At 41.0% G+C, this 27,406-nt stretch overlaps 1 protein-coding gene across 3 annotated transcripts in view; it reads left to right on the top strand.

The window, feature by feature from the left end:
- The window catches only part of prkar1b (protein kinase, cAMP-dependent, regulatory, type I, beta), a 159,496-nt gene that overhangs the window by 23,860 nt on the left and 108,230 nt on the right, over nucleotides 1–27,406 (top strand). For all 3 annotated transcript variants that reach the window (XM_059979029.1, XM_059979032.1, XM_059979031.1), the window contains one exon: nucleotides 18,017–18,187. In XM_059979029.1, the coding sequence (XP_059835012.1) occupies nucleotides 18,017–18,187 (171 nt within the window). The remainder of the gene's footprint in view (nucleotides 1–18,016; nucleotides 18,188–27,406) is intronic.

The following is a 27,406-nucleotide window of genomic DNA, read 5'->3' as shown; positions in this document are numbered from 1 at the left end:
AATTATTTCTGGGATGTATTAATCAATGGCATTTCACTGGTGAAAATAGCTTAGAAAGCATCCTATCTGGATACATCATGGTGTGCTATGGCAATTGCTCTGCCCATGACCACAACAAACCTAGAGTTGTGGACACAGATCATTACATCACGGAAACCAGCCTGCCCTTTGTGGACTGCGCCTACACTTGCTGCTTCAGTAAAATAAACAGCATAATAAAAGACCCCACTCATTCTGTACATTTTCTCTTCTCCTTTCCCATCAGACAGAAAACACAAAAGCCTGAGAACAAGTGCCACCAGGCTCAGGGGCAACTTGTGTCCTACTGTTATAAGAGTATTGAAATTTTATGATAAGATAGAATCTTGATTTCATGATCTACTTTGTTATAATCTTGTACCTTAGTGTTTACCTGCATTGCACTTTCTTTTACTGATTTCACTAAAACCTGTGTGGATGAGTGTTTGCCTACAAAGACTTACAGTATGGTCCCAAACAAAGAGCCGTGGATGAACCAGGAGGTACGTTGCCTGCTGAAGGTTAGATCTGTGCATTCAACTCTAGCGACACAGGCCTGTACCAGGTATAATTTGTGGAGTGCTATTTCAAAAGTGAAGAGACAATTTTGAACGAGGTTGGAGACAACATTGGGTGCACAGCAACTCTGGCAGGGTCTGCAAGACATTACTTCCTACGAAGTGAAATCCAATAGCATGAGTGGCAGTGATGCTTCACCTCCAGATGAACTCAACGCCTTCTATACCTGCTTCAAAGGGAGAACACAACTACAGCTGTGAAGATCCCTGCTGCATCTGATGACACTGTGATCGCCATCTCAGAGGCCGATGTTAGGCTGTCTTTAAAGAGAGTGAAGGCTGAAGGTCCCAATAGAGTACCTGGTAAGGCTCTGGAAACCTGTGCCAACCTACTAGCAGGAGTATTCAAGGACATTTTCAACCTCTCACTGCTACAGGCGTAAGTTCCCACTTGCTTCAAAAAGGCAACAATTATACCAATGCCTAAGAAGAATAATGTGAGCTGCCTTAATGACTATCGCCCGGTAGCACTCACATCAACAGAGATGAAATGCTTTGAGAGGTTGGTCATGACTAGACAGAACTCCTGCCTCAGCAAGGCCCTGGACCCACTGCAGCTTGCCTATTGTCACAATAGGTCAATGGCTCTCCACATGGCTTTAGACCACCTGGACAATGCAGACACCTATGTCAGGATGCTGTTCATCGACTATAGCTCAGCATTTAATACCATCATTCCCACAATCCTGATTGAGGAGTTGCAGAACCTGGGCCTCTGTGCCTCCCTCTGCAATTGGATCCTCGACTTCCTAACTGGAAGACCACAATCTGTGCAGATTGGTGATAAGGTATCCTTCTCGCTGGCAATCAACACTGGTGCACCTCAGGGGTGTGTGCTTAGCCCACTGCTCTACTTTCTGTATACACATGTCTGTGTGGCTAGGCATAGCTCAAGTACCATCTGTAAATTTGCTGATGATACAATCATTGTTGGTAGAATCTCAGGTGGTGACAAGAGGGCATACAGGAGTGAGATATGCCAACTAGTGAAGTGGTGCTGCAGCAACAACCTGGCACTCAATGTCAGTAAGACGAAAGAGCTGATGGTGGACTTCAGGAAGGGTAAGATGAAGGAACACATACCAATCCTTATAGAGGGATCAGAAGTGGAGAGAATGTGCAGTTTCAAGTTCCTGGGTGTTAAGACCTCAGAAGATCTAACCTGGTCCCAACATATAGTTATAAAGAAGGCAAGACAGCGACTCTATTTCAATAGGAGTTTGAATAAATTTGGTATGTCAACAAATACACTCAAAAACCTCTATAATTGTACCATGGAGAGCATTCTGACAGGCTGCATCATTGTCTGGTGTGGCGGGTGGGGTGGGGGTGGTGTCTACTGCACAGGACTGAAAGAAACTGCAAAGGGTTGTTAATCTAGTCTGCTCCATCTTTGGTACTAGCCTGCAAAACACCCAGGACATCTTTAGGGAGTGGTGTCTCAGAAAGGCAGTGTCCATTATTAAGGATCTTCGGCACCCAGGGCATGACCTTGTCTCACTGTTACCATCAGGTAGGTACAGAAGCCTGAATGCACACAGTCAGCGATTCAGGAACAGCTTCTTCCCCTCTGCCATCCGATTCCTAAATGGACATTGAACCCTTGAACACTACCTCACTTTTTTATATACAGTGTTTCTGTTTTTTGCATGTTTAAAAAAAAATCTATTCAGTATACGTATATGGTCATTGATTTACTTGTTTGTTTATTTATTATTTTTAATTTTTTATTATTATTATTTTCTCTTTTAGTTCATGTATTGCATTGAACTGCTGCTGCTAAGTTAATGCATTTCTCGTCACATGCCAGTGATAATAAACCTGATTCTGATTCTTTGTTACTGTTGCACTTTATTGTACATTTGAATCGGCAGACAAAAGGCAGACCGAAAATCTGGTTGTGTGGTGCCAATAACCTCTCACTCAACAGCAAAACTAAGGAGCTGATTATTGACTAAAGGAAGAAGAAGCTGAAATGTCCATGAACCAGTCCTCATTAGAGGAACAGAGGTGGAGAGGATCAGTAGCTTTAAGTTCCTTGTCAAAGTATCAGCTAGTTGAGTGGTATTGCAGCAACATCCTTGCACTCAACGTCAGTAAGACAGAAGAAATGATTGTGAATTTCAGAAAGGGTAGGATGAGAGAACACAAACCAATGCTCAGAGGGATCAGAAGTAGAAAGAGTGAGGAATTTCAAGTCCTTGAGTGTCAATATCTCTGAGGACCTAACTGAACCCAGGGTATCGATGGAGCTGTAAAAAAGGCAAGATAGTGGCTATATTTTATTAGGAGTTTGAGGATACTTGAGTGTTTTAGTTGACAAACCGAACTACTACAGATGCACCATGGAGAGTATTCTGATTGGCTGCATCACAGTTGTGAGGCGGGGGGCTACTGCACAGGATTGAAGTAAGCTGCAGAGTTGTAAAATTAGTCAGCTCCAACATGGGTATTAGCCTCCGTAGTATCCAAGACATCTTCAAAGAGCGGTGCCTCAGAAAGGCAACATCCATCATTAAGGACCCCCACCACCCAGGACGTGCCCTTTTCTTATTGTTACCATCAGGAAGGAGATAAAGAAGCCTGAAGAGAGAGACTCAGTGAATCAGGAACAGCTTCTTCCCCTCTGCCACTTGATTTCTAAATGGGCATTGAACCCATGAACACTATCTCACTACATTTTTGTTTCTGTTTTTGCACTGCTTATTTAATTTAACCATTTAACATATATATTTACTGAAATTCAGTTTTTTTCTGTTTATCATTTAAAATTTGTACTGCTCCTGCAAAGTTAACAAATTTCACGACAACTGCCAGTGATATTTGATAGAGATGTATAAGATGATGAGAGGCATTGGTTGTGTGGATAGTCAGAGGCTTTTTCCCAGGACTGAAATGGCTAGCACGAGAGGGCACAGTTTTAAGGTGCTTGGAAGTAGGTACAGAGGAGATGTCAGGGATAAGTTTTTTTACGCAGAAGTGGTGAATGTGTGGAATGGACTGCCGGCGATGGTGGTGGAGGCGAATACGATAGGGTCATTTAAGAGACTTCTGGATAAGTATATGGAGCTTAGAAAAATAGAGGGCTATGGGTAAGCCCAGGTAAATTCCAAGGTAAGGACATGTGCGACACAGCTTTGTGGGCTGAAGGGCTTGTATTGTGCTATAGGCTTTCTATGTTTCTATTTCTATGATACTAAACCTGATTCTGATTCAGAGGATCTCTCTTGGGACCAGCATATCAATGGCTAGGTAGCACCTTTACTCACTTAGAAGTTTGTGTCGATTCAGTATGTCACCGAAGACTGACAAACGTGTAGGTGCACAATGGAGAGCATCCTAGCATTGGCATCATGGCCTGGTATGGAAACACCAATGCCCAGAAAAGGAAAAGGTTGCAGAAAGTGGTGGATACAGCCCAGTCTATCACACTTTATTAATAAAATTAAAAACCTTTTATTTCAAAAAATTGCATCAATAGATGTGAAACATCTAAGATGATGATTCAGATTCCAGACATTTTGTCAGAGAACTGGAAAACAAAATGAGGAATAATTCAGTTTTAAATTGCAGACAATGGGGAGAAGGCTGGAAAAAGCAAAAGAAGTAGGTAAGGACAAGGTTGCTGTGGCATACCTAGTGAGATGGGGACATCCCTTTCCTAGCATGTGAAATCACTCTAGCTAGCAAATTGGGCAGATGAGATCACAGTGAGATCCAATGGCTAGGAAGGTGATCTGTGGAGAGTGAAGGGCATGATAAGACAAGAAGACAACATAGTCATCCACTGCAACCAAGGAAGACTTCAGTTTGTGACAATTACTGGTACCACTGGGCTCAGACTTCCGTGGTTGAGTGAGTGGCACAATCCCAATGCAATGGCTTTTCCATTTTTAAAAACTCTGTCACACAGGTCTCCAGTCATTGTTAGATATGATGGACAATCAACATTGAAGGTCCAGAGGGAAATAAACCATTGCAAGTGATCAAAGGAAGAGCGATGGATGGAAATCCTGCTAAAGAGAGGAGCCAAGATTCTTAAGGCTGGCAAACCTGGAAGAGAAGTGCAGCAAATTCAATAGTAATTGAATATTCAAGAAAAGCAATCTTAGCTCCTGTATTTGAAATGTGTCATGTGAATTATTCCTTTCATAGCTTCATCAGGTTATTAATAAAGACAGCAAGCACTGCCACTATTAAGAATTACTCTTTGTGCAAGTAATTCTCTTCACCCATTGATCTGTGTGCTGCATGATCTTCCTTTTCTAGGTTTTACGTCATCTTGTGAGATTTCTACAAAGCAACTTTGTAATCTCAAACAAGAGAAAATTTGCGGATGCTGGCAATCCAAGCAACACACAAAATGCTGGAGGAACTCAGTAGGCTAGGCAGCATCTATGGAAAAAAGTACAGTTGATATTTTAGGCTGAGACCTGCCAAAGTGTCTTGGCCCGAAATGTCGACTGCTTTTTTCCATAAATTGGATGATCATTGGGAATCTTCGCTTTTCTTTACAAAAACAGCAACTTGTGTATACACATACTTCGTAAGTTTAAATTTTGATGACTGTTGTAAATAAGGAAGAATTTACACATTGAGTATTTATATTATATTTGTAGGTTTCCTGAACCTGACGCTATTAGCTCGGGTCATTGGAGTTAAATTCCGATGCTGCTTGTGAGGAGTTTGCATGTACTCCCCGTGAGCATGTGGATTTCCTCCAGGTGCTCCGTTTTTATCCCACATTCCAAAAGATCTACCGGTTAGTAAATTGTCATGTGATTAGGCTAGAGTTGGGGTTTGCTAGGTGGCATAACTTGTTCTGCTGTGAGGGCCTATTCTCCACTGCATCTCTAAATAAATAAAATAAAGATAAATAATGCAGGTTAAAAATGCTAACAGCATGTTAAAACCTTGAACAAAGTTTCCTGACTTTAAATGATTTTCTTTAAGGGTATTTTTTTAAGCTTGTTATTTAAAGTTTCAAGTAACGATGTAAAATTTCTTCACATTTTACTTTTGAAAAGCTTTTATTTATTTGTTTGGAGGCTTTCTGTTTTTAAATGGATTGGGTACTGCCAAGCATGAAGGGCCTTGTGTGTCCAAAAGTGAATTTTTCTTAAGTGCTCCACTGAAATACAAGGTCAAAGAAATTGTTCTGGCTTATGTACAAAGGAAAGACAGAAATACAAAGGAGAATTTTTTTTTTAAATCTTACTTTGATCAGATGTTTTTTGCATTATGTAGTTGGTGATGATGCAAATGTGTAAAGTGTTTCCCCTTTATACATTACTGTATTCAATCAATTGATTTCTGCTGTCATGGATTAGGCAATATGATTTAAAATATTTTGTTAATCAAATGAAATCTAAATCCTAGTTGTACTTGCACAATATCTAAAAATGTCCTGACAAGAAGATAAATACTGCAGATGTTGAACCATATGTACAGTTCTCTCAGGTTCTGATAATCAAATGTTAAATTATGTTTTCTGATCTGAATTGTTTGACCTTGGTTTGGGTTAAAGTGACTTGATTTTATTGTTACAGTGCTAAAAGTGTAAGAAGGCAGCTGAAGTACTAAATAATACATTTTTTATTACACCTTATTACATCTTCCAAATCTCTGGAGGTGATACATGTAAGGTGAATCACTGCAAGCACAGTTTACACTGAGAAGGACTCTCGTCATTTTGTACTGTTGAACAAAGTCAAGATAGGATCAGTTTATCTGCTACTTTTATTGAGGAGGATCATTGGATTTGATGGTAATAATCGCCATTGGATTTTCGATGTCTGCTTCAATGGCTGATTTAATGTATTTTACAGATCTTTCATTAGTGCACACTGGTATTCAACAGTGAAATGAAGTATGTATTTGGCTTAATTATTAATTATTCTTGGAAAGGGCTTGAACCAACAACGTTTTGATATGAGTTCCAATTTAGTTTACTATACAAAATGTTGACTGATGTTTCTCTTGTCATTGTGTTGAATGTGAATGCATGTGGATGGCTTTTAATGTGGCTGAATAGAGCCCCAATCCTTCAGTGTCCAGCTTCACAGACAATGGTGAGCTTCAAAGGGCTGCTGGCACCTCTAAGTATACTGCTCAAGTAAACTCAGCACCTACAGGAGAAAAATATAGATTTTGAGGAAATTTTTGATGACTTCTATTTGTCTGTTTTCCCATGTGAATCTAGAATTGTAGTAATAGCTAATTTGTGTCCAGACTTCCAGTGACACTAAGAATGAGAGGTTTGATAGTTTTTTCTCAAAATACGTATTTTAGGCACAGTGTAAAGATGAATGAAATAATTCCTTTTTAACTCCCTGAAATTGGAGTACAGATACTGGTAAGTAGCTTGATCACAACCTGCTTTGCTAATGTGGATTTTATTATTTCTAAATCCAGGGCAACTGGGCAATTGCTTGACTAATTTTGAAGAATTGTAAATGGTTTCCTCTTTTAAGATTGTCCAAGAATATTAGAATTGCAAAACAAAATGTCAAGCCTCTGAGAAAGACTGTTTCTAACCCAATACCATTGGAGTTGGATTTGTGCCCAGGATGCTCAAGGGTGGAGGTTTACATGTTGAAGATAAATGAAGGCTTACATTTTTATTTTGGCTTTGAGGTTTGTCTTTGATTTAACCAGTGCCAGATTTGCCTATGAAATCAATTTTGAAAGAATGCTTTAACCACACTTCAGAACACCTGTTTCATTGATGTTGCATACTTGCTGGTTTATAATCTAGTACATCAGATTGGCAAAATAAGCAGCTTCAGAATATAAGGACTTTGCTTCAGAACAGCGATGAGGAGGAATTTCTTTAGCCAGAGGGTGGTGAATCTGTGGAATTCTTTGCTACAGACAGCAGTGGAGGCAGAGTCATTGGCTGTATTTAAAATGGAGGTTGATAGGTTCTTGATTAGTAAGGGCATCAAATGTTATGGGGAGAAGGCAGGAGAATGGAGTTGAGAGGGATAATAAATCAGCTATGATGGAATGGCAGAGCAGACTTGATAGGCTGAATCACCAAAATAATGTCTTATTTTCTTGTGTCTTGTAGTCAAAACAAAATGTAACAGCTGCTGAAGAGCTATATTGAGAAAAGTATGGTTAACTTTAACTTAAGCAAAATACATTTGAGTTGTTTTCACTACTGCATCCCCACATACTTCAGAAGTACAACCTGAATTATTGAGCTTGTGGGAAATTATTTGCTGAGCTCCAACATTAAATATTTTATTATTTATTTAATGATACAGTGCAGAGTAGGCCCTTTTAGTCTTTCAAGCCACGCTGCCAGAGCAACCTACAACAAGCCTAATTAACCCTGCCCTAATCATGGGATAATTTACAATGACTAATTAACCTACCAGCTGGCCAGTGGTGTAGTGGCATTTGTACTGGACTTTGAGGTGAGTGGTCCTGGGTTTGAATCTGGCGGGCTGCTTGCATGCTTTGGATCAGTGCTGGGTTGAGCATCGAGCTAGCAACTTGGCGTTTTTTTTTTAACAAAAACAGACAAATGCTTAAGAAACGTCAATTGCCGCCCGTTGAGCCACAAGACGCAGAAAGGTATAGCAAGAATTAACCAACCAGGTGTGTTGTTGGTCTGTGGGAGGAAATTGGAGCACCCAGGGAGAAAACCATGCATACACGGAGAGGGCATACAGAGTCTCCTTGCACATGGTGCCAGAATTAACTCTGAACTCTGGCACCTTAATTTGTAATACCATGGCTTTGTCAACAGGACATGCCAAGGATAATGATTTACTTGGGTAGTTCATAAGGTCCAGGAACTCAATTCTTGGTACTTCTCAAGATCCCAACAATTTATAATCATAATTAAATGCAGTAACCTTATCAGTGAATTTTTTTTCTGCCCGTTGTTTTGCTGGCATTTAGGGCAGCAATGAAGATCCTCCATCTCTGGCGGTGTTCACAGCTTCCCTCATCTTGTCAGTAGCTTCCTTTCTGATTTCACTTCTGTCAGTCATGCAAGTCCTGGGTGGAGACTCAGGAATGGTGTCACAGTCAGATGGAGCAAGATCCTTCGTTGCTGTTTAATTAACAATTTTATTTTGGCAGTCACTGTTAGCCCTGAGCTGGACCCCCGACCTGGAGGATGGTGGACTGCTCTTGACCTGTTTGGCATGACTGGCCCTACCAAGAGTCAAAGCACAAGTCCCTGACTCCAGCCAAAGTAGCTCTCTGGGTCATTGAGGGACACAAACCTCCAAACCATGACGAGGCTGTGGTCCTCTTGGGGGTTATCGGTGAAACTACATGTTATTCCCATTGCAGAATTGATGTCTGTGGAGGGTGAGAAGACTACGTTTCCCATCAGAATATATTGAGAAACATATTTGCTTTGATTCAAATGGCAATGAAAAGTAAACTCTAGATTCCTTCTTTTAAGTTGAATAGAGTCGTAATCTTTTATAGTGTTCTCATGTACAGGTGCCTTTGCTTCCCAAACTATTTTTGGATATGGTCTTGTTTTAAAACTTGATTTGTTTTCACAACTGCGGAAGTCAAATGGAACTGAGCCATGTAATAATTGACTGTAAATCTGTCATTATTAGTTTGCATTTTATCAAACCATATATGAAAGAACAAGAAGTAAATTTTGGTTTCGTAATTTTGAAGAAAGTTATCTAGAGCAACTCAACTGTCCGGTCTTCTCTCCTCCTCACTCTTGATCAACTATCCCTCTTATTCTGACCTGTTGTATGTCTGTCTTTCTGGCTGCTATATTTGGATGCCCTGCCACGTCAAGCCCTGCCAGTGTTGCCATCATGTCCACACCTATATTAATGCATGTATTAGAGGCAATAGGAGGGAGGGGAGAAACTCTGAGCGAATGAGGAGGTGGGATGAAGCAATACTAGTAGGATCTGTCATACTGACATTTAAGATCAGTACCTTTTCTACAGATATTTCAACACACAGGATAAGCACTTAATTTGAATATTGAACCATCAGCTGGTATTCTAGAGGCCTGGACTAACAATCCAAAGAAGCAATTTCTGATTCTTCCTTGTTATTTATTATAAAGAATTTGAGGGAGGGCGTGGGTGGATAGGGATGCAGATGGTCACTTAATTATTAGCAATAGTAAATATGAAACCTACCAGATTGTCATTTTAAAAACTCATCATATTCACTCTGTCCTTCAGGGATGAAGTCTGTTGTCTTTATTTGGTACAGTGCTCATGTGACTCCAGACCCACTCCACGAGGTTAACTTCTGGCACACTCTGAAGCGGCCAAGTAAGCCCCTGAGATTGTACCTTAATTAGTACGTTTTCAAAATGAGACTTTCTGAATTTGAAAGTTGATAAGGAATATGGTTCTTTACATATGGGTAAGACTATAAGAATTCCCAGAACAAACAAGAGAAGATCTGCAGATGTTGTAAATCCAAGCAACACACACAAAATGCTGGGAGGAACTTGGTGGGCCAGGCAGCATCTTTGGGGAAAAAGTATAATTGATGTTTCAAACAAAAACCCTTCAGCAGGACTGGAGAAAAAAAGATGAGTAGATTTAAAAGGTGGGTGGAGGAGAGGGAGAAACGCAAAGTGATCAGTGAAATGGAGGGGGAAGTAAAGAGCTGGGAAGTTGATTGGTGAGCGATACAGGGCTGGAGAAGGAGGAATATAATAGGAGAGGACAGAAGGCCGTGGAGGAAAGTAAAAGGGGTGAGGAACACCAGAGGAAGTTATGGGCAGGCAAATAGATGAGATGAGAGAGGGTAAAGGGGATACGGCATGGTGAGGGGGGGGGGTCCATTACCGGAAGTTCGAATAATTGATGTTCATGCCATCTGGTTGGAGGCTACCCAGATGCAATACAAGGTGGTGTTCCTCCAACGTGAGTGTGGCTTCATCGCGACAGTAGAGGAGGCCACCGATGGTCTCATTGGAATGGGTGGCCACTGGGAGATCTTGCTTCTCATGGCAAATGAAGTGGAAGTGCTCGGCAAAGTGGTCTCCCAATTTATGTCAGGTCTTCCTGATTATACAGAGGCCACACCCGGAGTGCTGGACACAGCAGATGACCCCAACAGACTGGCAGGTGAAGTGTCACCTCACCTGGAAGGACTGTTTGCGGCCCTTTAATGTTAGTGAGGGAAAGGTGTAGGGGTAGGTATAGCACTTTTTCTGCTTGCAGGGTTAAGTGTCAGTGGGGAGGGATGAATGGACAAGGAGTCACATAGGGAGCAATCCATGTAGAAAGCAGGAAGTGGGTGTGGGGTGGGAAGATGTGCTCGATGGTGGGATCCTGTTGGAGACAGTGAAGTTCCTGAGAATTATGTGTTGGATACGGAGGCTGGTGTGGTTGTAGGTGAGGACAAGAGGAACTCTATCCCTGGCTTTACTCATGATGGGTCATAAACACCACTTTTTGTAGGATTTTCTATTCAAGGGCTTTGGTGTTTCCACACCAGGCTGTACTTTATTCTGTAAGATAGATCAGCTGGTTGAGTAGCATTGCAACAGCAACTTTGAACTCATCAGTAAGACCAAGGAATTGATTGTGGACTTCAGGAAGAGGAAGTCGAGAAAATGCACATTGGTACTCATTGAGGGATCAGCAGTGGAAAGGGTGAGCAGTTTCTGCATCTCTGAAGATCTATCCTGGGCCCAACATATCGATGCAATTAAGAAGATGGGACAACAGCGGCTATATATCATTAGGAGTTTGAGGAGGCGTGTTATGCACCACAGACACTTGCAGTTTTCTACAGATGTACAGTGGAGAACATCCTGATTGGTTACAAGCTGCAGAAATTTGCAAACTCAGTCAGCTCCTTCGTGGAGCTCACTATTTTTTTTCTTTTGCCCTCAATTTTTGCACTAATGAATTTAAATATATATAGTATATACTGTTGTAATTCATTGTTTTTTTTAATTGTGAAATATACTGCTGCCACAAAACAACAAATTTCACAACATATGCCTCTGATATTATACTTGATTTTGATTGTGATGGAACAATCTCTTCATCCTAGACATTTAATCTAGTGCATAACTACTGCACTGATTCGGAGGTAAGAATATCCTATATTAATGGAACCCTAAGATTTGATCAAATGAGGTATTATTCAGTACCTGTATGTTTCCTACAGCAAGTCCCTTGATTTTTGTTATTCAGCTTCCCTCCATTAAAGAACAACAAACCTTTTGTTTCCTAAATTGCATGCTTTACACAAGAATGCTAAAAACAGCAACTGAATTGGCTGGTTGGGCCTTCAGACTTGCTCCACTGTTCACAGTAACTTTGTAACTTCGGAAGTTCCTCCGTAATTTCTGCCACCTCGAACGGGATCTCACTACCAAGCACATCTTTCCCTCCCCCTCTCTTTCTGCATTCTACAGGGATCTGTCCCTACGCGACTCCCTTGTCCATTCGTCCTCCCCATCCCTTCCCACTGATCTCCCTCCTGGCACTTACCCTTGTAAGCGGAACAAGTGCTTCACTTGCCCTTACACTTCCTCCCACACCACCATTCAGGGCCACAGATGGTCCTTCCAGGTGAGGCGACACTTCACCCGTGAGTCTGCTGGTGTGGCAAACTGCGTCCGGTGCTCCCAGTGCTGCCTTTTATATATTGGTGAGACCCAACGCAGATTGGGAAACCATTTCACTGAACACCTACGCTCTGTCCGCCAGAGAAAGCAGATCTCCCAGTGGCCACACATTTTAATTCCACGTCCCATTCCCATTCTGATATGTCTATCCATGGCCTCCTCTACTGTCAAGATGAAGCCACGCTCAGGTTGGAGGAACAACACCTTATATACCATTTGAGTAGCCTCCAACCTGATGGCATGAACATTGACTTCTCTAACTTCCGTTAATGCCCCTCCTCCCCTTCTTATCCCATCCCTGATTTATTTATGCCCCCCCCTTAATTTCTCTCTCTGCCCATCACTCTTTGCCGGTTCTCCATCTCCCTTTGGTGCTCCCCTCCCCTGTTCTTTCTCCCTAGGCCTCCCGTCCCATGATCCTTTCCCTTCTCCAGCTCTGTATCCCTTTTGCCAATCACCTTTCCAGCTCTTGGCTTCACCCCACCCCCTCTGGTCTATCATTTCTCATATCATTTATCACCCTCCCCCTCCTACTTTCAAATCTCTTACTATCTTTTCTTCAGTTAGTCCTGATGAAGGGTCTCAGCCCGACATGTTGACAGTGCTTCTTCCTATAGATGCTGCCTAGCCTGCTATGTTCCACCAGCATTTTGTATGTGTTGCTTGAATGTCCAACATCTGCAGATTTCCTCGTGCTCCACTGTTCAGCAGGGTCATGGTTTCTTTTCTCTGCCAGTAGCATTTTCCTGCCCTATTCCCATATCCCTTGATTCCTTTAATCTCCGGAAATCTATTTATCCCTAATTTGGATGAACTGTGATTGAACTCCTATGACCTTCCAGGATAGAGAATGCCAAAGATTTGTCACCCTGTGTGACAAGATATTTGATTCATTTCTACACGTAATGGTTTATTTTCACTTTTGAGACTGTGAATCTGGTTGTACACTCTCCAGTTAGAAGGATTGCATTTAGCCTCTTGTGCCATTAAACCATTTTGTAAACCTCAACAAGATCATCTCTCAATCTTCCAAACTCAAGCATTTACAAGCCCGTTGTATTCAATCTTCCTTGTACAGCAAAGCAGTTGTCCCAGGAACAAAACTTGTGAATCTTTGCTGCGTTCTTTATATCCTTGATTAGATGAGGGGAGCAAAATGGTGTGTAGTGCTTCAGGCTATTGGTACTGCACAGGATTTTTAACATTTTGTCCATTAGTCCTTCCTGAGGCTACAAGGATGCCTGGATGTTTTGTTAATTGTATATGTGCAGATAGAGTACCAGTGGCGGAGTGAATGTGGTGAATTGGATCCCAATTCAGCATGTTACTTTGCTCTGAAAGGCGTGAGGCTTCATGAAAAAGATTTGGAGTGTGGAAAGTATTCCATCATGCTGCTGATTTACTCTGTAAATATTGGAAAATCTTTAGTTCGGCCTGAGGTGTTTCTTTCACCCAGTAACATGCCTTTGAAGTTGGCTAATTGTTTCTGGTCAATGGTGATCCCCTGGATAGTGATTGTAGAGGATTCTGTAATGTAATACAGTAGTGTTAAATATAAAACAGAAACTTGAGATGGTCAATGCTTTGCTGTTGTATAAGGATCAGAATCAATCTTGGCATCAGAGTCAGGTTTATTATCACTGACACATGTGAAATTTATTGTTCTGCGACAGCAGTACAGCACAATACGTTAGAAAAAAAACTAAGTTACAATAAGACTATTCATTTAGAGATACAGCTCAGAGCAGGCCCTTTCAGAACAACAAGCTGTCCTGTACAGCAACCCACCTATTTAAGCCTAACCTAATCACAGGAGAATTCAGACAATAAGACATAGAGCATAATTAGGCCACTCAGTCCATCATGTTTACTCTACCATTTCATAATGGCTGATCTATTATCCTTCTCAGCCCCATTCTCCTGCCTTCTCCCAGGAGCCTTTGACACTCTGACTAATCAAGAACCTATCAACCTCAACTTTAAGTATGCTTCATCGTTTGTGCTCCACAGCATTCTGTGACAATGCGTCCACAGATTCACTACACTCTGGCTAAAGAAATTCTTCCTTATCTTTGTTCTAAATGGATGTCTCTCTATCGTGAGGCTGTGCCCTCTGGTCCTAGACTCACCCACTATAGGAAACATGGAAACATCCACTCCACATCCACTCTAAGCCTTTGAGTATTCGATAGGTTTCACTGAGATTACCACCCACCCCCCATTCCTCCTCATTCTGTACTCAGTAAGTACAGACCCGAGCCATCAACCGCTGCTCATATGTTAACACTTTCATTCCAGGGATCATTCTTGTGAACTTCCTCTGGACCCACTCCAATGCCAGCATTTCTTTCTTAGATAGGGGCCCAAAGCTGCTCACTAATGCCTTAAAAAGCCTCAGCATTATATCAGAGCCTTCGTATTTTAGTTCTCTCAAAATTTATGTTAACATTGTATTTGCCTTTCTCATCACTGACTCAACCTGCATGTGAAACTTTAGGAAATTCTGCACAAGGACTCCCAAGTCCCTTTGTTCCTCAGATTTTTAAATTTTCTCCTGGTTTATAAAATAGTACACTTTTAGTCCTTCGACCAAAGTGCATGGCTGTGCATTTCCCGACACTATATTCCATATTCCATCTGCCTTTTTGTCCATTCTCCCAATCTGTGTTTCTGCAGATACGCTGCTTCCTTAATACTACCTGCCCCTCCATCTATCTTTGCGTCATCCACAAACTTGGCCTTAAAGCCATGAATTCCATCATCCAAATCACCAGCTTAGCATGAAAAGAAGTGGTACCTACACCAACCTCTGCTGAATGCCACTCATCACTGGCAGTGAACCAGAAAAGACCTGCTTTCTTCCCACTCTTTGCATCTTGCCTGTCAGCCAATCTTCTATCTGTGCTAGTATCTTTCCTGCAATACCATGGTCTCTTATGCGACACCTTGTCAAAGGCCTTTTGAAAATCCAAGTACACAACATCTTTGTCTATCCTCCTTGTTATTTCTCAAAAAATGCTGTTAAGATTTTCCCTTAAGGAAACAATGCTGATTTTGGCCTATTTTATCGTGCCTCCAAGTACCCTGGAACTTCATCCTTAATAATGGACTCCTAACATCTTCCCAACTATTGAAGTCGTGCTAACTGGCATATATCTGGAAATTTGTGTAGCACGAAGTGCTGGAGGATCTCAGCAAGACAGGTAGCATCTATCTTCCCTGGCCTGCTGAGTTCCTCCAGCATTTTGTGTGTGTTAGCTGGCATATAATTTCCTTTCTTCTATCTCCCTCCCTTCTTAAAGAGTCAAGCGATATTTGCAATTTTCCAGTCCTCCAGAATCTAGTGATTACTGAAAGATCATTAATGCTTCCCAAAATCTCTTGAGCTATTTCTTCCAGGATCCTGGGATATATAGTCCAGGTGACTTGCCTACTATCAGACCTTTCAGCTTCCCAAACACCATCTCCTTAGTTATAGCCCCCGACACTTGAATTTTGGCATACTGCTAGTGTCTTTCGCAGTGAAGGCAGAACCATTTCTTTGCCCATCATTACTACCTCTCCAGCATCATTTTCCAGTGGTCCAATATCAACTCTTATTTCTATTTTACTCTTTATACTTATGAAAAAATGTTTTGTATCCACTTTTATATTATTGCCTAGCTTGCCTTCATATTTTATCTTTTTTCTTTGTGGCTTTTTTTTCTCTTTATTCACAGTCTACTTGCATATCCCTCATGTCTCTCACAACATTGCCATTTTCTATCTCCTGTTGTAATTTGTAGCCCACATCCTGGCTACTGTCTGGAGGTCTCTTTCTGACTCCCATCAGGGTCTTTTTACCCTTGCATTTTCTTAACTCTACCCACAAGGATTTTATACCTTCATCCTATGTCACCTCTTTCTAAGGATTTGATTTAATCTTTTGCCAGCAGAACTACCCCTACCTTGCCTGCCTGCTTGTCCTTTCAATGCATTGTGTATCCTTGAATATTAAGGTCTCAACTGTGATCTTCTTTCAGCCGTGGCTCAGATATTTACAACATCATGCCCAACAATCTCTCAATGCACTACAAGATAGTCCATTCCGTATACTATGTGTATTCAAATATAACACCTTCAGTCCTGGTTTCATCAAAGGCTTTTTTGATTTTGCTCCCCTGCCACACTTCAACTCATCCTACTGACTGCAATTTTTCCTTATCATCTGCCTGTTCTTCCTCAGTCTCACTGCAGACTGCATCTAGTGTACAGCTTCTTCAGTCCTATCAATCCAATTTCCATCCCCCTGCCAAATTAGTTAAACTCTGCCCCAGTGGCTTTAGCAAGTCTAGCCGGAAGGATATTAGTCCCTTGTGTCAGGTGTAACACATCCTTTTTGTACAGGTCATACCTTCTGCAGAAGAGATCCCAATGATCCAGAAATTTGAAATCTTACCCCGCACCAATTCTTCAGGCATGCATTTACCTGCCAAATCATTCTATTCTTACCCCTAGACAGTAGTCCAGAGATTACTACCCTGGAGGACCTACTTTTCAGCTTTCTGTCCAACTGCCTATATTCTCTGTTCAGGACCTCCTTCCTTTTCCTACTTGTGTCGTGGTACCCCTATGTGCTACGACTTGCGGTTGTTCACCTTCCCCCTTCAGAATGCTGTGGACCCAATCCAAGGCGTCCCTGGCCTTAGTACCATCCGGTTGTCTCTTTCACATCCACAGAATCTCCTGTCTGCTCTTCTGCATACCTCACCTTCAGCATTGCTTCTCTGATCCTAACCCAGTTACATCAGAGACTCCATTCAATTGAATGGGGATTAGAAAGAAAAGAAGTTGTATATAATTGATGTACTGTTTTAAATAATTAATTGTGTTAATACTTTTAATATTGGGGAAGAAATCTTGTGGTTTTGACAAACGAGGAAATTTGCAGATGCTGGAAATCGAAGCAAAACAAACTGCTGGAGGAATTCAGCAGGCCAGCCAGCATCTATGGAAAAGGGGACTGGTCCAGCCGAAGGGTCTTGGCCTGAAATGTCGACTGTACTCTTTCCATAGATGCTGATTGGCCTGCTGAGTTCCTCCAGCATGGTTATGGTCCCCAAACTTTGCCTCCTGTCAGAAGCTATTTAGAACCAGGGACCTCAGCAATATGTTACCAGTGGCATGTTCTCTGTGAAGGCAATTAGCTGCATAGGCCCTTCAGTATCTTGCTGGTTGGATTGATCGGTCCTCACTTACGGTCCAGGTAAGTGCAAGTGGGCATGTATGACAGGCTTGAGTTAGCTTCAATTCTATTCAGCTTAATAGTTCACCACAATGAAGCACAAGCATTTTTAATCTGTTACTTAATGGCATAGTGTCTATTGTCATTTTTATCTAGCTCAGTCTTTTTAACACCATATTTTTATTTTTTAAATTTTTATTTAGGTAACAGTGTGGAATAGGCCCTTCTGGCCCTTCGAGCTGTGCTGTCTGCAAACCGTGATTTAACCATAGCCTAATCATGGGACAATTTATAATGACAAATTAGCTTACGAACCTATAAGCCTTTGGACTGTGGGAGGAAACTGAAGCACCCAGAGGTCATCGGGAGAATGTACAAACTCCTTACAGGCAGCAGTGGGAATTGATCCCAGGTCACTGCCACTGCAAAGCATTGTGCCAACTACTACACTACAGTGCCGCCAATAGTATCATATAGCACTATAATTTCTATCTTCAGGACTTGGATACTTATTGTTAGTTTTCTGGTTTAAACAAAAATGTGTCTGTACAGTATATGTAAGAAAACGTTTTTTTTCTTGTTTCAATTTAGGAAGAAAGCAAACAAATTTTGGCTCGACAGAAGTCTAATTCTCAGTCAGACTCGCATGATGATGAGATTTCACCACCACCACCAAATCCAGTAGTAAAGGCCAGGCGCAGAAGAGGCGGAGTAAGCGCCGAAGTTTACACCGAAGAGGATGCAGTCTCTTATGTTCGGAAGGTATGATGCAGATCAACAGGTCTGACTTGTGACTTCTGGCATTTTCTCTGCCTTTGCATGTTTCTCCTTTTTATTATTCCTCTTCGTCTTGCATTTGAAACCTGAATTCTCTATCAGCTGTTGGGCGCACATCAGACCAGAACATTAGTCCACAACTCAGCCATGATTTAAGTTCACTGTTTATTTCAGGTAGGGCCTTATTAAAGTATTTAAATGGAATATAGTGCAGAATCTTGCTTAGCATTTGGGATACATTAAAAACATTGTAAATGATAATGATATCAATGCTAAAATCAGAGTAATTTCTGACAGTTGTTCTTGCCTCAGTACCGGGAACCTAGTTGAGGGACGAGGCCTCCATTGGTATTCCCTCTGCAATTAAATAGTTAAAATCATCTGTTTATATGGGGCTTAGTGTGTGGTGAGCCACCAGGGCAATATGCAGTGGTTGCCTTTGAGGGCCAATGTTGAGCTGACTGGAGTGAGTAATGGGTAATGAGTCATGCATATTTCTGAGATCGGGTTCTGGGCAATAACCTGAGTGCATGTGGTCCATTGTTGATGTATTCATACTCATGAATTCATACTCCCCCCAATTCCCCCCCCCCGCCCCATTTGTACACTTCTCTTATAGCCTCAGCTGAGTTGTACGAGGGGAATTTCTAGGCTGGGAAGAGTTTGCAGAGAACCGAAAAACAGTAAAGATAGCAGCTTTTACCATATACTCAGATCTAGTCGCAATGAGAGGATTGTAAGAACTGGATGTTCTGTTAAAACAGAGCAAGGTTTAAAAAAGAGATTAGCTTTATTTGTCACATGAAACATTGAAGCAAATGTGTCATTTTGTTTCAAACAAATCAGTGAAGATTTGAGGGTTAGTCCACAAGTGTTGCCACACTTGTGGTGTCAGCCTAGCATGCCCACAGCTTGCTAAGCTTAACCCATATGTCTTTCTTTGGAATGTAGGAGGAAGCTAGAGCACCTGGAAGAAATCCACACAGTTGCGAACTCCTTACAAACAGTGGCAGAATTCAATCCCCAATTGACGAGTGCTGGCGCTGCAAAGTGATTGCTCTAACCACTATGCAATTGTGCTGTTCTGCTTTGCTATTGTGCCATCAGTATCCCATGCTAATGGTAGCAGCCAAGGAGTATCCTGAAGCCTGTCCCAATGTTGTATGTTTGCATTGCTTGCCCACAGCCTGCCCAAAGCTAGCTATCATAGCCATCCTCTTCAAGTTACCTAGGTGACTCGCTCAGTACTAAACTGCATGTCAATGTGATCACTATTTCATTGCTGTGGGTGTGCCAGATTCCCAGCACAGCAGTACACAGTCCAAGCAGATGTCTGTTTTTAAGCCCTGAGGAATGTGCTTGAGTGTATTGGTTTCAGGGCCAAAAACATGAAAAATTAGTGCTGTAGTTCTAAGTGAGGTACTAGGGTGAATCTCTTACAGAATTCTGAAATATTGTCATAATCCTGCTCATTTCTACCTGGAGACCCATGAAAAAGAGAAATGCATCTTCCTTTTTATATGCAGTTGAATAAGGCATGCTAAAATCTGAAGAGCAAAGTATTAAAGATGCTGGAAATCTGTAATGAAAATAAAATGTTGTGCAGAACCATTTCATTTCAATGATCGCTCATCAGTATTGTTAAAATCTCATTTAAAGTGATCTCTCACAAAATTATGTGTGAGATTTCCAAAATACTTGTGTGTTTGTATATTTTCTTCAATGTTGTTCCATCTGCTAAACATCAACATTGCATTGATTTTCATCAGGTAAATAAATAGCTTTTAAATTTACAGAATTTCTTTGTCTCTTTTAGAATTTGTCCTGTTTAAAATTTGCTCCTGTTCTTTGTATCAAAATGTTACATTATGTGATTTTTAAGAGTAAATTTCATCTGCTCTATATCCACACATTCCACCATACTGTCTGTAACTCTAAATCTATTACTATTGTTGAAATGACTAAGCTTCTGAGGATTGTACCATGTCTAAATTTGGTAATTGTTCCCTCTGTATACGTCAAATTTATTATATGCATAGGTACATGTAAGCAGAAATGCAATAGAGAAACATGCTTGCAGCAGCTTCAGAGGCACTTAGCATCATAAAAGTAGAATTCACAATAAAAAAATTAAAACATTAATTTTCTTTACAAGAGAAGTACACAATTAGAATGAAACAAAGGTGATTTTGGAACAGAGTGATCAAAATGGTCATAGTGTTGCTAAACTGTCCTGTTGGGGTTGGTTCAAGAACCAAGTGGTCAAAGTGAAGTAGCTGATCTTGAACTCTATTTTACATTTAGAAAAGCAGTGAGGGGTACCTCACAATACACTTTTTTTCCAGTTTAGTGAATAAATAGTTCACCGCAACCCTCATCTTACCTGGTCCAGAGCACCCAGAGGAAACCCATGTGGTCATGGGGAGAATGTAGAAGGTCCTCATAGGCAACAGCAGAATTGAACCCAAGTTGCTGGCGCTGTGATAGTATATCACTAACTGTTATACTATGTTAATGCCAGTAAAGATAAAGAAATGAACGATCAATAATGTGATCAGTTTTCCATCCATGCTGTCCGTCAGTGCTACTGACATTCTACAGGTTTTGATGTTTATGATAAGCTTATTGTGTGCTACTTTCTCAAAGTTCCTTTCAATTGATTGTTACACACATTCATTTTTTTTATATCTTTCTCAACTTCACAGTAGGTTAGCGATTAGTGTTTGGCTAACAACACCAGAGACTTGAGTTCAATTCTGCTGCTGCCCATGAAGACCTTCTGCATTCTCCCCATGACTGCGTGGATTTTTCTCTGGGTGCACTGGATTCCTCCCACGTTCCAAGTTCGTAGGTATAATTAGACTGGAAGGCACAGCCTGTTACTGTCCTGTATATCTAAAAAATACTGAGGTACTTGTGAGTTTCTGAGTAGTGTAGTTTAAATTCTAATTAATCTCTTAATTAAAAAAAAACTTCCTCAGATTCTCTAAGCCTCTTAGCTCCTTACCTTAAGCCCTTTAGTATTAGGTACCTCATATATGAAGAAAAAACTCCTATTAACCTTATCTCTGCTCTTTCTAAATTTGTATGCCGCTATCATGTTCCTGCTCAGCATCCTCTTTTCCAAGGAAAATAAACCAATCTTTATTTGTAACTGAGGCAATCCATTTGAGGCAATATCCTGGTGAATCTTGATCTTCGTATACTGTGTTGACCAGAATTGCTCACAGTACTCCATCTGCAGCCTAACTGAGGTTTTACAACACTATACCTTAACTTTCCAATTCCTGCAGTCCGAAGATTGGAGCCAACTGTCCTGTCTGCTCTCTTTACTCAAATCTATGCTGTCATCTTCTGGGATGGTTGGACTTGTGTATCATTGTCTCTTTGTTCCTCAGTACTCCCTGGGACATGGTGGACTTCTCTCTATTCTGAATTTTCCCTCACTATCAACTCCACAAATGTTGCTATCATCTGCAAACCTAATAACCCTATATCCTGCAGTCGTATTCAAATCATTGATATGTTTTAAAAGAAAGGGTTTCGGAATTGACCTCTCTGACCACTGGTTGCAGGTTTTCAATCACAAAAACAACACTCCACATCACTGTCTCTCATTTTACCAAAGCAATTTTGGATCATTTTGCCTGGTATCTCTTGAAAACTTGTCAGAGGCCTTATTGAAGTTTATGTAGACTACACAACCATGTTGATATCTCTTCAAAAGAGAACACAGTCAAATGTGTTAGGCAGGATCACCCTTAAAGCCATGCTTATGATTCATTAGTTCTGCCTTTCCAGATATAGATTCGTCCTGACCTTTGGAGTTTTTTTCCAATAGTTTCCCGAACAGTTACACAGGCTTGTAATTACCAGAATGTATGAGTGGGAGTACCAGGAATGGTGGAAAGGATTGTATGTGGTGTTGGAATGGGGTGGATTAAAGACCATAAATTAGAAATGGCCATTGAATACATTGCCTAAATACCAATATTTAACATATTGCAAAATGGACTTGTTTCCTGTTACAATATTCCAAATCTGTTGGGGTGAGATTACAGTAGAGGACAGAAAGTTGTTAAGGAGGTGCTTGGAGGGAAACTTTGCTGATGCATTTTCACTGCTGCTTTGTAGTGTTGTGATTTAAAAATATTGGTGATAATTGTACATATGTCTATTATTTTAAGAGTTATAGTGTGGAATAGGCCCTTCTGACCCTTTGAACTGCACTGACCAGCAATCCCTGATTTAACCCTAACCTAATCACAGGACAATTTACAATGACCAGTTAACCTACTAACTGTTACATCTTTAGATTGTGGGTGGAAATCAGACGACCCGGAGAAAACCCACACATTCCAGGGGGACGACGTATAGATTCTTTAGAGCTGACATTGGAATTGAAATCTGATGCCCCGAGTTGTCAAGCATCATGTCAACCACCATGGTGCCCATATGCTCAGTACAATTATTTTAGGTTCTTACTTCTGTTTCAATTCTCCTCCTGCTCATGGGAATTGGATTCCTAATTCCAGATGAATTTCTAGGTTACTTATTCAGTTACTTAACCCAGGACATCAGCACAGTGAATTCCAGAGTTCTACTAGCTTTTCTTCAATTTTCTGTGCAAAACTTGTGTTTTCTGATCCTGGAGCCTCCCACAAACATGGTACTTTCCTACAATTTATCTTGATTAAAATAGTCCTGACAGAGTACACCTCTACCAGATCTCCTTTGCATTTCTGTGAGTAATCTCTTCCTGTTTCATTTAATAATCTAAAACCCCTCATCCATGGAACCATTTCAATAAATAATTTTTGTACCCACTATTGGTTCCATATTCTACCTATTATGTGACCACAATCTGATATACTGTTTCCATTATGCTCTGCAAAGTATTTCCTTTTACTGAGGGCCTCTATTTGCATTTCTGAGATCCTATCTGTTTACTTACCATGCTGTCAACATAACCCCTCCACTTACTAGGGTTTGTTTATGTGCTTCTCAGTTGCCACACATCTCTGAGAATTGTGCTATACAATCGATACACTCCCTTTTTCTTTTTGCCTAATTAAATGCTTTTCTGTGTTTAAATTTATCTTCCAATTTCTGGCTATTTGACCTGTTTACATGTTTTCTTGAAAGTCTGTTACTGTCTTTTGTTGTTTAATACACTTCCCGAGCTTTGTGTTGTCTACAGCTCTGGAAACTTTACCCAGCATACCCATGCTCAAATCGTTAACATATATTTAAAAAAAAGTTTTCCCAGCACTGACTCCAGAAGAACACAATAACTTATTGTCCTCCAATCTGAAAACAATCATTCAATGCTCTTTTCTTTCTGTCTTTATGCCAATTTCTGTTTGATGTGACTTGTGACTTTCATTCCATGAACCTCAGTTTTGCTTACTAGACTTTTGTGAAGGTTATCAGCCATTTCTGAAAAACAATGTAAATGCCACTTATTACATCCCTTCATCAACTTTTTCTGGTAGTTCATTAAAAATACAGTTGAGTTGGTCACATGAGGTATGCCTGTAAGAACTCCATGCTGCTCTTTATCAGGTCAAATTTTTCATTCTATTTATCTAATGTCTTCCCTAATATTATTTCCCCTACAAGGTTCACGAGAAAGTTAACCTCCTTGGCCAGAAGCTTCCCCACTTGTCATAGAAAAGTACAGCACAGAAACGGAGTCTTTGGCCATCTAGTCCATCCCAAACCATTTAAACTGTCTACTCCCTGCACCGGGATATTAGCCCTCCATACCCCTACCACCCACGTGTCTATCCAAACTTCTGCTGAACATTGAAATCGAGCTTGCGTGCACCACTTGTGCTGGGAGCTCATTCCACACTGTCAGTACCCTCTGAGTGAAGAAGTTCCCCTCATGTTCCTCTTGAACATTTTGCCTTTCACCCTTAACCCATAACCTCTGATTGTAGTTCCATCCAATCTCCAAGAAAAAGCCTGCATACATTTACTCTATCTATACCCCTCATAATTTTGTATACAGTCAGCCCTCCTTATCCACGAGTTCTGCATGTGCGAATCCAACCAACCGCGAATCAAGAAAACCCAGAAGTGCTCTTCCAGCACTCGTTCTTTGAGCATGTACAGACTTTTTTCTTGTTATTATTCCCCAAACAATGCAGTATAACAACTATTTACATAGCATTTACATTGTATTAAGTATTATAAGTAATATAGAGATGATTTAAAGTATACAGGAGAATGTGCGTAGGTTATCATGGATCGGGATCGAAAAAAATCAGAAGTTCTTTTACTAAGTAAGTCGGAACAGCTACATCCAGTATTATTTAGCATCAGTTAGTCAAACATTTGTCTTAGAAAACAGTATATATTTAACCTTTCTATGCATATAAAACACTTAAGAAACGTATGTATTTCAATAAATAAACCACTGTGTTGCTTGGTAATAATTGTAGCTTTCATTGGGGCAGGGCCTTTCTCACTTTATCCTTTAAAATTGTTCCGATCGTTGATCGACTGTAGCCTAATGCTTTTCCAATGACCGATGACGTTTTACCTCTTTCCGATCGCTTTATTATTTCCACTTTCTTTTCAATCGTGATCATGATTATTTTTGTAAACAGAAACACTGTGGATTCAGAGCTCTGCCGGGTCCTAAAGACCACCGCTCTGAGACAGGTTAAATAAGGTCCGGGGTTCTGCTGGGTCCTAAAGTCCACTGTATTGAAACAGGTTAAATAAGGGACTTGAGCATCTGCACTTTTTTGGTATCCGCGAGGGGTCCCGGAACTAATCCCTCGCGGATAAGTAGGGCGGACTGTGTCTCTATCAAATCTTCTCTCATTCTGCTATACCTTAAGTACTAAAGTCCTAACTTATTCAGTCCTTCCTTGTAACTCAGATATATTTTGAACAGAGTTCCCATTTTCTTGTCCTCTGCACTTTTTATCTAGGGAGTATTTCTAATGATAGTGTGAAAGCAACAAAATTATTGGCAAGAGTATTTTTTTCTGCCCAGTTTTGAGGACTCTGTGCATGCCTTTGAGATGTGTCACCAAAACAAAATGTTCAAAACTTGGTTGTAATTGACCTTAAGTTCCAGTATGGTTTGGGTAATCGTAATGGCTACGGTGAGAAGGGGAAGTGCTTTACATTTACTCTTTCTGATGCTGCAGAACACTGCTTTTCTTTATTTTCCTGAAGTAAAATGGCATTTCTGTCCAGCACAAATTTCAAGTTGTTTGCCTTCTTGCTTTAACTAGGCAACGTGACAGGGGCTTGCAACACTTTATTGTCCTGAAATAATATGCCTTTTGCATGCAAGTTTCTTCTTAATTACCTTTTGAGATGGGCAGCATGTCGTGAAAATTGCAGCGGTGAACCTTGTCTACCAAGCCATTGTATTTTTCACTGGGAAGTTGTTTCAGTACATTTATTGAAGCTAATTTAACACAGAACCTGGTCACTATGCATCCTTAAAGTAAGTCATGAGTACAAGAAAAGAGTAAATCCCTTTGTGGAGCCAGGTGATGTGTACAAGGTACTAAATGGTTACTTCTTGTGTATATTTACCAAAGAGGTGAAGTAGTTAATATAACACGATTACAATGCAATTACAGAGAAGTCTGATCTGCCTGCCTTGTGGCTATACCTACACATGGGGAAGGCTTCGGGAGTAAACCCCAAGGTATATTCCAGACCTGGAGTCCCAGAGGCAGTCTACATTGAGTTCAACACTGGCTGCCAATTCCTGTGACGCTGCTGGTGCCAAACTGTATCAGTCTCTGCCGTTTGTTGGATGCATCAGCTGAAGAAGAAGTGGAGCCTGTTGCTTGGACCACAGCTTGCTCTCTACGTCATACTGCCCTGGCTTGCATATTATGTAGACAGCTGGGACACAACATCCATAGTCGACCCTGACCAGCGAGAGCCTCAATTACAATACCACCAAAACAGGTTCAGTTCCTGCTGATGACTGTAAGGATTTTGTATATTCTCCCCATGACTGCCTGGGTTTCCTCTGGGTGCTCCAGTTTCCTCCCACGTTCCAAAGACCATAAGGCATAGGAGAAGAATTAGACCATTCATTCCATCGAGTCTGCTCTGCCATTCCTTCATGGCTGATCCCGGCTCCCACTCAACCCCATACACCTGCCTTCTCGCCATATTCTTTGATGCCGTGACCCATCAGGAAATGATCAACTTCTTTTTTAAATATACTCACAGACTTGGGCTCCACTGCAATCTGTGGCGCAGAGCATTCCACAGAATTACTACCCTCTGGCTAAAAAAGATCCTCCTTATGTCTGTTCTAAAGGGTCGCCCCTCAATTTTGAGGCTGTGTCCTTTAGTTCTGGATACCCCCACCATGAGAAACATCTTCTCCACATCCACCGTCTCTAGTCCTTTCAACATTCAGTAAGTATCAGTGAGATCCCCATGCATAAGTTCCAGTGAGTACAGGCTCAAAGCAGCCAAATGCTTCTTATATGTTAACCCCTTCATTCCTGGAATCATCTTCATGAACCTCCTCTGGAGTCTCTCCAACCAGCCTGACCAGTGTCTTATAAAGGGTTAGCATTATTTTTTTGCTTTTGTATTCTATTCCCCTTGAAATAAATGCCAACATTGCATTTGCCTTCTTTACCACAGACTCAACCTGTAAATTAACCAGGGAATCTTGCACAAAGATTCCCAAATCACTCTGCACCTCTGATGTTTGAATCTTCTTCCCATTTCAATAACAGTCTGCATTATTGTTCCTTTTACCAAAATGCATTATTGTGCATTTCCTAACACTATTCCATCTGCCACTTTTTAGCCCATTGTTCCAATTTATCTAAGTCCAGCTGCAATCGCATTGCTTCCTCAGCACTACCAACCCTCCATCTGTCTTTGTATCATTAATAATAACAAAACCATTAATTCTATTATCCAAATCATTGACAAACGATGTGTTAAGCAGTGGTCCCAGTACTGACCCCTGAGGAACACCACTAGTCACCGGCAGCCAACCTGAAAAGGCCCCTTTTGTTCCTACTCCCTGCCTCCTGCCTGCCAGCCATTCCAGTATCCATGCCAGTATCTTTCCTGTAACGCCATAGGATTTTATCTTGTTAAGCAGCCTTATGTGTGGCACCTTATCAAGTGCCTTCTGAAAATCTAGGTAAATGACATCCACTGCCTCATCTTTGTCCACCCTGCTTGTTA

Source organism: Hypanus sabinus, chromosome 9, assembly GCF_030144855.1.
Source record: "Hypanus sabinus isolate sHypSab1 chromosome 9, sHypSab1.hap1, whole genome shotgun sequence".
NCBI lineage: Eukaryota > Metazoa > Chordata > Chondrichthyes > Myliobatiformes > Dasyatidae > Hypanus > Hypanus sabinus.
Note: the sequence above shows the minus strand (reverse complement) of the source record. Positions and strands in the feature narration are given on the sequence as shown.